We start from the raw sequence: 13,040 nt of genomic DNA, 5'->3' as shown, positions 1-13,040 counted from the left end.
ACAGATAGATACAAACTTAGACCTCTGGGCACATTTAGATAGTTGGTGGCTGGAGTCTTGATAACTCTGTGCTTTACATCGATGCCCAGATGCCCTGTAAGCAAATAAAAGCATTATTTATTTATTTATTTATTTAAAAAAGGAGAGGGAAGGAGATCGGGGACCCAACACAAATGATCCAGTCATTTCAGACTTTCATATAGAATAAAGTGGAATACATTCAAAATGTTGTTTTTTGGGGGGGAGCTTGCTGCATGTAGTGAAAAAGTGAGGCTTGCCTCCATGGTGTTGTGAAACTGCGTAGGGCAGGGCCTAATTTCAGGAGATGTTGATCTCCTGAAATTTCTGAGCTTTGTGGCTCCCTTCAGTACATAGCAACAGTTGCTAGTGGATTATTTATTTATTCGCTGCAACCTGTTCCTTTTTTTAACTGTAGGGGGCATTGTCCTTGAATTATTCTTTATAAAAAATGTATTTCCCTATTACAGTGCTGAAATTGTGTTTTGATGCTATGTTGTGGGTTTAAATGATTCTTGTTTTGTTTTTTACATTTCAAAATGGGGAGGAGTCAAAATTTTCTGGCATTCCATTTTCATGGGAAATTACAGGGGGGGTGGGGGGGGGGTTGTATTGATGCTGACATTTTGCACTTGTTAACCAGTACACGGTAAAATACTCAGTTTTCTTATAAACTGTAGCATTATAAACCATGTTCAGGAAATGAGCTTGTAGGTATTCTGTATGATTTGTATAAGGAAAACAGAAGGTAAATAATGTGGAAGATCACAACAGATAATTCACAATGTACTCTGAACCTATTATTCTCTAAGATCATCAGTCACATAATTTGCAGACATAATTCAATAAATGGATTTATTTATATGCAAAAGGATCTGAGAATAAATTCTCACAAATAGGATTATGTTCAATTACAGTAGTCTCTATTATGGAGAAAAGTTTTACATTCAGATGGCTGCCAAATCTGAATGAACATAAATGTTATGACATCTGCACTTGGCATGTTGTAATAAAAAGCAACTGTAATTGCAAATACAAGTAATAAAACAGTGGCTGCAAAGATTTAGAAACAAAAACAGAATTATACATGTGAAAAATTCTGAGGAAATTCTTTTCACTTAATCATGGTTTTTTCCCTAGCAGTAGCTATTTATTCATGGTGCGTAAAGTACTACCCACACAGAAAGTCCTGGTCCTATAAATTGTTCCATTTCAATGGACTGAAACTAGAAGGATTTAAAACAGTTGCACAAGCAAGTATGTTTGAAGTAGTTCGCAGGGTCAAAAATTAAGGCTGCAATCTAATAATCTTCCGTAACTGAAAAATATTTGCAATATACGTAAGAGATTATAACACATTATTCAGTCAGCTTACGCAATTTCAAAATATATATGAACACTGGAAAAATGTAAATATTACCTTTTATATTTCTAGTTATGAGTGCTGACCAAGTTTCATGCTTGTTAAGCCAAGGAACAACAAAAACATATCAAATTCCTATTGAGCATCTGGACTACAAATTCATTGAAACATGCAAAGATGTTAAACATTTGGAAAAGATTCTTAAGATATTAAGGTAAACATTTAAATTACATATTTATTTTATTATGGTTTACATATTTCTATTAATATTAACTAAACATTAACTAGAAACTAACAAGGCCAACACTTCTTTTGTAGACCTTGTCAGAAAACTTGTTTAAAAGCTAAATAGTGTCATAATTTAAAATACTGTAAGTGAAAATAGTTTAGCCTTGCTACCATGGCATTAGTATAACATAAATTGGTTGTTTGGACTGAGAAGGTGATATATTTATACTAGCTAAGGCTGGGATATTCAGATTTAAGATTTTACAGACCTTTTGGTCATGCAGAATTGAGTTATTGAATGGTTATTGAGCTTAAAAAAACAATAGAAAACAATACAACATGTAGCAATGTCAGCTGTAAACTACTTACAAGTCTAGAGCAAATCAAACAAAAGTAGTGGAAGTATTTATCTCAGAAGGGGGTTATTATAACAACTCCTGAAGTTAATATTTATGGTTTATGCTTTAAAAATTGCTATGGGTGATATCCAGTGTTGTATGTGCAGAGGTCCACTCATCCAGCAGGACTTATTCTTTCTCTGCACACTCTCTTGATTTTCCCCAACCTGTCATGGCATATTTTGAGGATGCATTGGGGAGAAGAATGATAATTACTGAGTTGACGTAGATTTGTATATAACTGAGTTGAGACTGGGTCTGTGGGGGAATTTCCATACACAAGTCTAAGAGTGAGAAAGTGATAAGGTGGTGGAGTGACCTTGAGTTAGAAGTGTTTTGAAGCAATTGTTTTGAGAATAGACATGGCAGAGAAACCTAAACAGGAGTCAGTAAGACAGAAAATTGTTGAAAAGAGAAGAGCGTCAGCACAAGAGGATATTGAAAAAGTAGCTAAACACACATTCCAGAACTCATGACTTTATACTTTTTAGAATTAGGAAAGGGTTGGAGGAATCTATGAACAGACAGTTTTCGGAAGTTAGGTCAGATATAGGGAACTCTAAGGAAGCTCTATCACAGAAGTTTGACAAACTAGATGAAAAAGTAAATGCCCTAGAAGGGAAAGTGGTGAAACTGGGGGGGAAAAAACAGCAGAGTTGGTTGAGGGTATAAAGGAGAGGACCAAGGGGTTCTTGCTGGGGCAGTAGGGGGAAGATTGAGAGACAAAATGAACTTGAACAACAGAGCCTACTTCTCCAACTAAGATTAAATGCAAACACGGCGCGAATAAGGATGTTACCGGAGAAGGCCTTGCTAGTTATGTGAGTGGGATTTTGGCGTAATGGAGTGGGGGAAAGGAGGGGATGGAAGAATTTATTGAGAACATTTACAGAGTTTGGATGAGAGCTTCAAGAGAGAAAAGACAACCACCAGATGTACTTCTGACTTTTGTAATAAGGAAAGTTAAAGATGCAGTAATGCAAAAAAGCTATGAGGGAGGTCTGGTGGTTGATGGACAGAAAGTTGACATCTTTAAAGAAATCCCATTCAAATTGAGAATTAAAAGAGGGAAATATGGAAATTTAACAACAATCCTTAGAGGGGCAGGGATAAATGACAAATGGGAATTCCCAGAAGGAGTTTCCTTTACCTACAGAAGGAAGAGATACAGATTAGTAACAGAGAGTCAGGCACAGGAGTTTATACAAAAACACAGCAAGGATCCAGAGTTTCAAAGTTCAGGAGGAGATTCCAAACCCCTTATGAGAGGCAAAGAGATGAATTGGAAAAAATGGAAGGAGCAGGGCAAGAAAGCAAAAAAAAAATTAAGTGAAGTAGACAGTGGCAAACCTTAAATTATTGACCTGGAATGTGAATGGCTTAAACAATAATATAAAAAGAAACAGGGTGGAGCATTCAGGAGACGCATGTTGCGAGAAAACATGAGAAAATCTTGATTAACAAGAGATTAGGGAATGAATTCATTGCAGCAGATACTACTAAAAACATGGAGTGGTTTTTTACATTAAACCTTCACTTGAACCACAACTAATTCAAAAGGATGAGAAAGGGGGGAAATTGCTTATGTTTGAGGGGATGGAAAGAAGCATGGGGTGATGATAGTGGGTTCAGAACCAGGTTATCTTTACAAAAAGGGACCAGAGAAGATGACGACGTGGAAGATTATATCAAAAACAGTTACCAACAGTTACCAAAGATAACAGAGGAGCAAATGAGAAGATTAAATATAGAAATAATGTCCCAATGAGTAATTGAAGCAATACATCAAACAAAGGTAGGGAAGTCTCCAGGACCAGATAGAATAACAGCTAAGTATTATAAAAAAACTGAGTGACCAACTTGTGAACCCATTGAAAGATACTATGAATGAGGTTCTAAAAACGGGAAGTTTCAGAAACATGGAAAGAGGCTTATATAATTTTGATACCAAAACAAGATTCAGATGTAACATTGGTAAAAAATTATAGGCCTATATCATTATTAAATAATGATTATAAATTGTTTGCATTTGTTTTAGCAAATAGATTGAAAAAGATTTTAAAATATTTTATTCATTATGATCAATCAGGATTCCTTCCAGGCAGACAAATTAAAGATACCTGTTAGGTATTTTAGGTCAAGATTTGCCGAAAGAGAACAGCACACTATTTATGTATGCTACCGGTACTACGGCAGCAATAATTTTGATAGCACAAAAGTGGAAGACTGGAGAAATTCCAACTAAAGAACAATGGCAAGAGAAATTGATGAACTATGCAGAACTGGCAAAATTGACAGACAAACTTCGAGAAAAAGACAACAGTGACTTTGAAAAAGAGTGGGAACCATTTATAACATACTTGCAGAAACAAAGGAATAATATTGACTTGATGGCAGGATTTAAATAAACATTCACATCTTTATTAACAAAGAACATTTAAAACAATATAATAAATGATATAGTAGACGTTTAAGAAACAGCAGCATGTAACAAGAGGGAAACAAACCAGAAGTGGAAGTTGGGGGAAGCCCAAGAGGGGGAGGGAAGATGGGATGTAACATAAATGTTATTGATATGAGATGTATGTAATGATAGAAAAAGAAAAGTGAATAAAAATTTAATTAAAAAAAAAGAAAATTCCTGTTGTGCTTGCAGAAGTTCGTATAATGTCACATTTACTAATTTTCAGGTCTGGTGAAGAGGGCTTCTATCCTGATCTTGTACTATTTTGTGAAAAACGCATTGAGTCTTTGGCTCCAAATAGCAGAGCTCTCCGAAGAGATAAACCTGCAGCCACTGCTTCTGATTTTACTACTGAGGAATGGGAAGAAATAGAGAATGAAATGAAGGTATTGCACTTCTTCATTCTGTAGTATGCTAATTTTGTATGCGACTTTTAAATAACAAATAGTTGTTGCCTGGTTAAAAAAACCGATTTCAGATTTTGAAATATGTTTATGTTTTCTTTCAGAGCTGGATTACTGAAATGAAAGAAGATGAGTATAAAATGCGGTATGCTACAACAGAAGTATTCAAGGAGAAAGTGGAAAATTTGCCACCAGTTCGTAGTTCAGATAGCACTCTTCCTTCTAGACAGGTGTGAACTTGTGTTTCTATTCAATATTCAATACCCTACATTTAAATTCTGTGAGTGCCAATCCTGTAAAAGGAAGCTATCATTAGGTTCAGGGCATATCAAAGGTTTGCAGAAGTAGGAAAAAAGTACAAACAAACCCCAATCAGCCCAGTGATGACAGAGCATTCCATGCCCACTAACTGGAGGTGAGGAAGGGAAAACTGGGGGAGGAGGGGCTGGATTCTTGTATGAGATAGCACTATGCGCTGCAATATTTAATTGCAAGTCCCACTTGGTTATGTATGTTTGCAAATGATATGTTTGCAATTCTCATTTTTTCCCATATGAGAATTTTAAATATAGAAATATTGACATTTATTCTTAGTTGATAAGCACATGATTGTAGAAAGGATAGCAAGTGATTGAGTTACTTACTGAACATATGTGAATTCCAAGACCTCAGTTTGAAGTAGCTGAAACATGTTATAATGCTCATATTACATGAAATGAAAAGTAACAAAACAAATTCTTTGATGAAGCTTATTTTTTTATATCTTGTCTGACTTCTCATTCTAGAGCAAAACTTCAAGAAATGGTGTAATAAAGAATAAAAATGTACCAAGGGACTATAGAGAGTGGGATAAGTATGTTAGATACCTTCTGCATATTGTTTAACTCAAATATTTTCTGATGTTCTATTTAGGTTGGTTTTGAAAAAGGAAGGTTTGTTTCTATGTTAATGTGCCCTTGAGATTCTCAAAATCTCACAGGGCTAACTATAGACAAATGGTATCCGAAAGTCTAGTATTAATGGAGACCTTTACACAAAAATTGCATGTTGGGAGAAAGCGCTCTAAATATGATGAGTTGTATTCAACATCATACTAAGGCAACATTTGATCTGTGCAAGAATTTTTCCTTGCACAACATCTTGCTTGCCCTGCCAATATCCTCAAATTGTGGTGCCCAGACCGGGACACAGTACTCCAGGTATGGTCTTTCCAAGGCAGAATAGAGCAGTACTATTACTTCATTTGATAGGGGCACTATACTTCTGTTGATACATGCTAGAAAGAGCATTAGCCTTTTTTTCCTTTTGCTGCTGCATCACACTTTTGACTCATGTTAAATGTGTTGTCTACTAAGACAAGATCCTTTCCCACATCTTATATTTGTACAGCTGGTTCTCCCTACTTAAGAGTAGAACCTGCCAACTGCTTCAGCTCTGTTGGTTAGAGCGAGGTGCTGATAATGCCAAGAGCGTAGGTTTGATCCCCATCTGGGCCACCTGCATATTCCTACATTGCAAATTAATAGTCCATCATAGGTAAAGGAACCCCTGACCATTAGGTCCAGTTGTGACCGACTCTGGGGTTGCGCGCTCATCTCGCATTATTGGCCGAGGGAGCCGGCGTACAGCTTCCAGGTCATGTGGCCAGCATGACAAAGCCGCTTCTGGCAAACCAGAGCAGCACATGGAAACGCCGTTTACCTTCCCGCTGTAGCGGTTCCTATTTATCTACTTGCATTTTGACGTGCTTTCGAACTGCTAGGTTGGCAGGAGCTGGGACCAAGCAACGGGAGCTCACCCCGTCACAGGGATTCGAACCGCTGACCTTCTGATCAGCAAGCCCTAGGCTCAGTGGTTTAACCACAGCGCCACCTGGGTCCCTTAATAGTCCATCATACCCTTAAACTATGTCAGTGTGAAGTCTTGTTATAGTTAAACACACATTTGGATGTTTATTATTATAATGTAAATATATAAAATGCTTTTACATTTTTAAAGGTTTGATGTGGAAAAAGAATGTTCCAAAATTGATGGTTATGAGGAAAATAAGAGTAAACCCAGATTTAGAACTACTAACAAAGGGTTACCAAAAGCTGATATAGACACAACAGGTAGGTTTTCACTCAGTACTACAGTGATTTTGGTTGCTGTTGCCTTTTATCGAAAAATAAGAAATCTACTACTCATAGGAATCCCTGTTTTCAAAAATACTGTGACTTGATTCTCATATAGAATTATGAAAATTTTATATGAATTTGTTTATCAGTATTGTATGCATTATCAGTAACTCCTATATATATCCAAAGTCTGCCTGTTCTTTTCCAGAAACATTTTACCATGTTTCTTCAAAATTCAGTAATGCAGTCAGTATTGCTGAATTACACTATTTAAAAATCCTGTGTTTTTGATTGCATAATTCTGCTAAGGTAGTAGATAAATCAGCAATATAGCTAGAAAACACTTTTTTTGTAAACAGGGTTTTAAAATGTTATAACCCTTACCTTGAAAAAAATAGCATACCCTTAAACAATAAAGCAGAAAATTCCAAAGTGTAGTTTCAACCACTGTAGGCTTAGTGCTAAAAGAATTGAGTATATGAAGCTTCCTTATACTAATGTTAGACTGACAGTCAGTCTAGTCCATAAGTGCCTACTTTGACTGCTACTAGTATTTCAGGATCTCGGAGGTGCTTCCCAGCCTTGTTACAGGAGTTCCTTTTAACTGGACAGACTGTTAATTAAATTTGTTACCTTCTGTATACAAAGTATGTGTTCAACAATTGAGATATAGCATGTTGCTTAAATGCAGCGGATTTCTGCCTGAAGTGGGTGGATGCTCAAATCAGAACAATAGAGCACTTGTATATTATGTCTTTTACAATATTCTCTCTCTCTCTCTCTCTCTCTCATATTCTTTCTCTGTAGTGTTAAAGAGAAATGTTTTGGGTTTTGCCTGCAATTTTTCTTCTTTTACTATGTAATAGATATTTTCTAGGTTTGACTACAAAGGAAAAAATCTTAATTGCTAATCGTGAAAAAGAAAAAGGAAATGAAGCATTTGTTACAGGAGACTACAAAGAAGCAGTTATCTACTATACTCGGTGAGTCAGCTACAGGTATAGTAATTATTAGCCTGCTGCAGTAGCTACAGTAGCAACCTGGATGCAAGGCAGGCATTAATATGTAGTCTTAAAAGTTACAACTTCTATAAAAAAAAAAACATTTAGCTGCTACACTATCAACTTTGTTGTTTGAAAGTGGTTTAAACAAAATTTGTACTAGTATACATATATCAATTTTATGGTATGCATTTTTCTATGTACAGTGGTACCTCGGTTTACAAACAGTCCCGTTTACAAATGCCTCCATTTATGAACGCCGCGGACCCGGAACTGTTTACATTTGGGTTCCGCGGCATCGGATGCGCAGACGCGATCTGCACAGCTCGCACGTGCATGCGCGTGCAGAAGCGCTCTATTGGTGCTTCGCGCACGCGCAGACGGGTGCATTCGCAGAGCGAATGCCTCCGTTTACAAATGCCTCCGTGGAACGGATTGCGTTCGTAAACCGAGGTTCCACTGTGTATGTTGTTTAGCCACACAGCAATCCTCACAATAAGGCATTCTAGACTGAGACTGTACTGACAAAAACTTCAGGAACTTGAAAGTGTGACATGACACTATTTTTGGGCTTCTTATCCTGTCCTATCAGGCAGCAAAAATGGCTTGGACTGATCCCGATTGTATTGAATATGGTATATATAGATGCCTTCTTCCTGGTGGTCTTTGCAGTTGTGCTGGGCTTTGTTGGAGGTTTGAAACCTGGCATAACTGTGGAAATGACTCCCGCCCTTCTCCAGTTCCAACTTTGTAGGTGGATAACTAGAATTTGTTTCAGCTCTGGACAGCTGATGTTCTTGATGTACCTCTGCTGCCCATTACCCAAATGAGCCTATGCCAACCTTCACCTCCAAAGCCAGAAAGAAAACTTGTGCTTGTTTTGGTACTAGACAGCAGAGGCACTTTGTGAATCTTTAACTGCCCAAGGCCAAGCATTATGACTTGTAGTCAGTTTTCTATATTGAGTTGCATGGAATCAGTAGAGAATGAAAATGGCTAGGTAACTACAGAAAATAATATGTTCCTCTTTAGGTCTTTATGTGTATTCTTTATCTTCCTTAGCCATTTTCATTAGCAGATGGGAGGCCACACCCACACTGATTGGATCTTTTACTCTTTTGACCTGTACTTGTTTTCATTTGTACTCTGTACAGTATTGTAACACTCTTATCTTTTTCATTCTTGGGCCTTCTGGCTTTACTTTGTAACAACATTCCCGCACTTTAGGCTTTAAGGCATCACCTGACTCTTTTCTGAAGTGTCTGTGTTCATTTCAGCCTGCCTAATGCCTCAGTATTTTGCAGGAGCATATCTGCATTTCCCACTGTGGCTGCATACAATAATAAAGCTCAGGCAGAAATAAAACTTCAGAATTGGCATGTTGCTCATCAGGATTGTGAGACAGTGTTAAAAATGGACCCTGAAAACGTAAAAGGTAAAATTAAAGAAATCACTTTTGAAAAATTAATGCTAGCAAAAAATCTTTTTAAATTAATGGAGCAAAGTCAGCATAGGTGACAAAAACTGTTTTTTGAAATTTGTGGATTGCATTCTGATTTACGTCCCCTGCATTAAGAGTACTGTGGAATAACCACTCCCAACGATTTATTTTTCCACTTCTGCTATAGTGGGAAATGAATTGTTCAGCACAATAGCGGCTTAGTACTCATGCTAAGTGCTTTACATGGTTTAGTGGAAGGGAATTTATGGGGGTACAGTATCTGTGCTTTGCCATTAGAACCCTGAATATTTTCCCACTCATCTCCAATATTCAATGTAAAAGCTTGTATCTCTTCAAGGTAAATTCCGAGACAGGGCTAACCAGGCAATGGTGGGAAAAGTTTATTCCAAGCAACAAGAGTTCCCCTCCCAACTATTAATCAGCAGAAGGAAGTTCAGCCTACTTTGTCTAAGGCAATTTATTGCAATCCTGACATGAAAAGTTGGCTTTTCCTAGGCAGTGTAAAAGGGAAGTCCCCACATGTCTAGGTACATTATATAGGTTATTGCAGCTGTAATCACATCTCTTTTAGTGGGTTAATTTTTGGTAACAGATTATACTTTGATGGGAGACTGGAACAGAGTAGAAATTTAGTACAATAATTATGGTATTAAAGTAAGGGTTGAGGATCCTTTTTCAACCTAAGGGCCTCATTTGCTTTTGGGCAGCCTTATAGGACCTTGTGCCATTGGTGGGCAACAGCAGAGGCAAAAGTGGGCTAAGCAACTACTGCCATTTTTGCCTTGTGTACTGTAGGTTGGCTTCTTCACACTCACACATCTCTCTGTATTCTCCACTGAGGGAAGCAAGAAGCCTTAACAGAGTTAAGGACACATTCCAGCCAGGCAAAAACACTAGAGTGCGGTATAAAGAAGGACTGGTGGTGGATGTGGGTCAGAAAGGGGATGTGGCCTGGGGAGAACTTCAGGGGCCAGATGGAGTGGCCTGGAGGGCTACATTTGGCTCCTCGGCCTGAGGTTCTGCATCCCTGTACTAAAATGAATCATTATATGTGAAGATGGTTTGCCTGTGTCAAATTGAGATTATTTTTAAACCATGCATCTTTATTACAAAGCTATATTGCAATAGTTGCAAGTTATTATATCATTAATGCAGAATTATTTTACATTTCCACTATTTCACATTATATTGACATATTTATTATGTAACTTAGAACATTGCAATAAAATAATGCATTATTTATTGATCTGCAGCTTTTATGCGCCGTGCCACTGTTTGCACTAAGCTAAATAATTTCAAAGCAGCTGTGGAAGATTTGAAGAAAGTGTTACATATTGAGCCAGAAAATGCTATTGCTAAGGTATGTATTAATTGTTGACTTCATGGACGTATTGTAAACTATGGATACTGTTTGTATTGGACATATTTACTATTGAAAGATGGTACACAATGAAATATATCTAATACAAATACTGTATTTGATACAAATACTGCCATCCCACAGACGGCGGCAGGTCAAACTGGTTTCTCAAAAGGGAAAAAAGCAATACGCTTCCATCAGCTGATCCAGAGTGGAGAGCCCACCACTCACCCAACTATTACAATACCATCTTTCTTCCAATTTTGATGCTGCTCTGCAAGCTAAGTTATCTGATTTGGAGGGAAGGTCACACATAAATAATTTGCACATTTTGAGGGTTCAAGAGAGATCTGAGCAATTGAATACCTCTGTGCTTGTAGCCACTCTCTTGTGGATATTGCTATGGTTCTATACACTGAGTGGGCCAATTGCAGCCCAGTTACTTCCAGAATGAGTATCTCTTGTTCCAGTGGCATAGCACGGCTTTCAACAAATCCTGTAGCCCTCAACCAGTGGAGTACAAGATTTCTGGCTGAGCCATTGCAGCAGATTGAGTTGGGCAGTCTGGTATTGTGTATGCTGGGGATGTGGTATTGTGAGTTCATTGGCTCCCTATGTGGGTGTTGTCACTGGCACCGTCGCTGATTGGTGGGCTTTAGTAGTGTTTCTCTTGACACTGAAGGCATGTCAGCCTGCAGCTTATTTACCCCACTCTGGTTTAGTGCAGGTGACCTAAGTGGCACATACATGTCAGGAGAAGTATGGTAACGTATAATTGCTCCACACAATTTATATTTATTTATTAAATTTCTATACCACCCTTTGTCTGAGGATCACGGGGTGGTTTACCATTTTCACATGATGAATTTAATATAGAAGATATTCTAAATGGGAAAAACAGAGTCTAGTTTTTTGTGCCCTTTCAGTAGCTTAAGTTGGTGAGTGAGCCTTTCTAATACAGCAGTATTCAACAGATCTTTGTGCCAAATTGAGAGAGAAATCCTGAGCCGATTTCTAATGATGAGCTATAGTCACTCTGGTTCTAAAGGCCATCTTGATAGACTTGATAGTAATGAAAGCATCAAACAAACTGTATTCAGTAATATCAATTGTGGTACTAAAACAGCTGCCTCATTCAGGATTTTTGACATTTCTACTTTAACAATCTCCCACTACAAAACCACTACAGATAATTTAAAGCACCACTCCCAATATAATATTATAACTGTATTATCTGAATTTATTAGAGAACTACTACTTTACTGAACAGGTTCTTTTTAAATGGAATTTCCTATAGAGGTATATGTACTTTCAGTTCTAAGTACTTTGGTTCTGATCTCACTTCTGACACTAGGTTCTCTAATTTTCTCCTTTTGCAATTACAGTATTATGTAATGTTGAAAATGTTGAGTGTATCTTTCAGTGGTGGAAGAATTTGTGTATTTAAAATAATAATAAAAACTAAATATTGCTATATTACTACAGAAAAACTTGTTGGATATTGAGAAGAAGCTGAAAGAGTTGGAACCTATTTCTCAAACTAATAGCAAGGGGAAACAAATACTTATTCAAGATATAGAAGACTCAGATGGTGATGAAGAACTAGGAGTAAATGAAGCAGAATGTGAAAATGCCAGTGGAGATAAAAGTAATTTTAACTTGTTAATTGTTTTAAATGGACGGGCATGGAGCTGACTGTAGTGTCACCTCACTGGAAGATAGTACAGTGGAACCTCTACTTACGAATTTAATCCATTCCGAATGCACACTTTTGGCCTATTAATAATCTTGCTGCTGCACAGCCATGAAGAAATATATTTTTCCTATCTTCTGGAAATATTTCGGGTAGCAAACTTAATAGAAAATATTCTGTTTTTTTTTAAAGTAATATTTACCATCTTTTTCAATTCTTCATAGACTTCTCCCCAAAATTTATTAATTTTAACACAGCCCCACCAACAATGTATATAATCTCCTATTTTATTATGACATTTCCAACAATTATTATCTCCACTCTTATAAATTTTGGCAATCCTATCCGGTGTAAGATGCCATCGATATAGCATTTTCATCATATTCTCCTTTATTCCGGTACAGGCTGTGAATTTCATTGTTACCGTACTTTCCACAATCTATCCCACTGAACTTTATATATTGGCTTTCCCAAATCCTGGGCCCATTTGACCATTAAGCACTTTATTTCTTAATCTTTTAGCTCCCACTCC

At 37.2% G+C, this 13,040-nt stretch overlaps 1 protein-coding gene across 1 annotated transcript in view; it reads left to right on the top strand.

The window, feature by feature from the left end:
• Positions 1–13,040, top strand: part of SPAG1 (sperm associated antigen 1) — a 34,283-nt gene that overhangs the window by 1,199 nt on the left and 20,044 nt on the right. The window contains exons 2-10 of the mRNA XM_035124672.2: positions 1,454–1,595; positions 4,698–4,857; positions 4,980–5,105; positions 5,661–5,728; positions 6,874–6,986; positions 7,870–7,975; positions 9,298–9,428; positions 10,709–10,815; positions 12,301–12,463. Coding sequence (XP_034980563.2) covers positions 1,456–1,595; positions 4,698–4,857; positions 4,980–5,105; positions 5,661–5,728; positions 6,874–6,986; positions 7,870–7,975; positions 9,298–9,428; positions 10,709–10,815; positions 12,301–12,463 — 1,114 coding nt within the window. The 5' untranslated portion in view covers positions 1,454–1,455. The remainder of the gene's footprint in view (positions 1–1,453; positions 1,596–4,697; positions 4,858–4,979; positions 5,106–5,660; positions 5,729–6,873; positions 6,987–7,869; positions 7,976–9,297; positions 9,429–10,708; positions 10,816–12,300; positions 12,464–13,040) is intronic.

This window comes from Zootoca vivipara, chromosome 8 (genome assembly GCF_963506605.1).
Source record: "Zootoca vivipara chromosome 8, rZooViv1.1, whole genome shotgun sequence".
NCBI lineage: Eukaryota > Metazoa > Chordata > Lepidosauria > Squamata > Lacertidae > Zootoca > Zootoca vivipara.
Note: the sequence above shows the minus strand (reverse complement) of the source record. Positions and strands in the feature narration are given on the sequence as shown.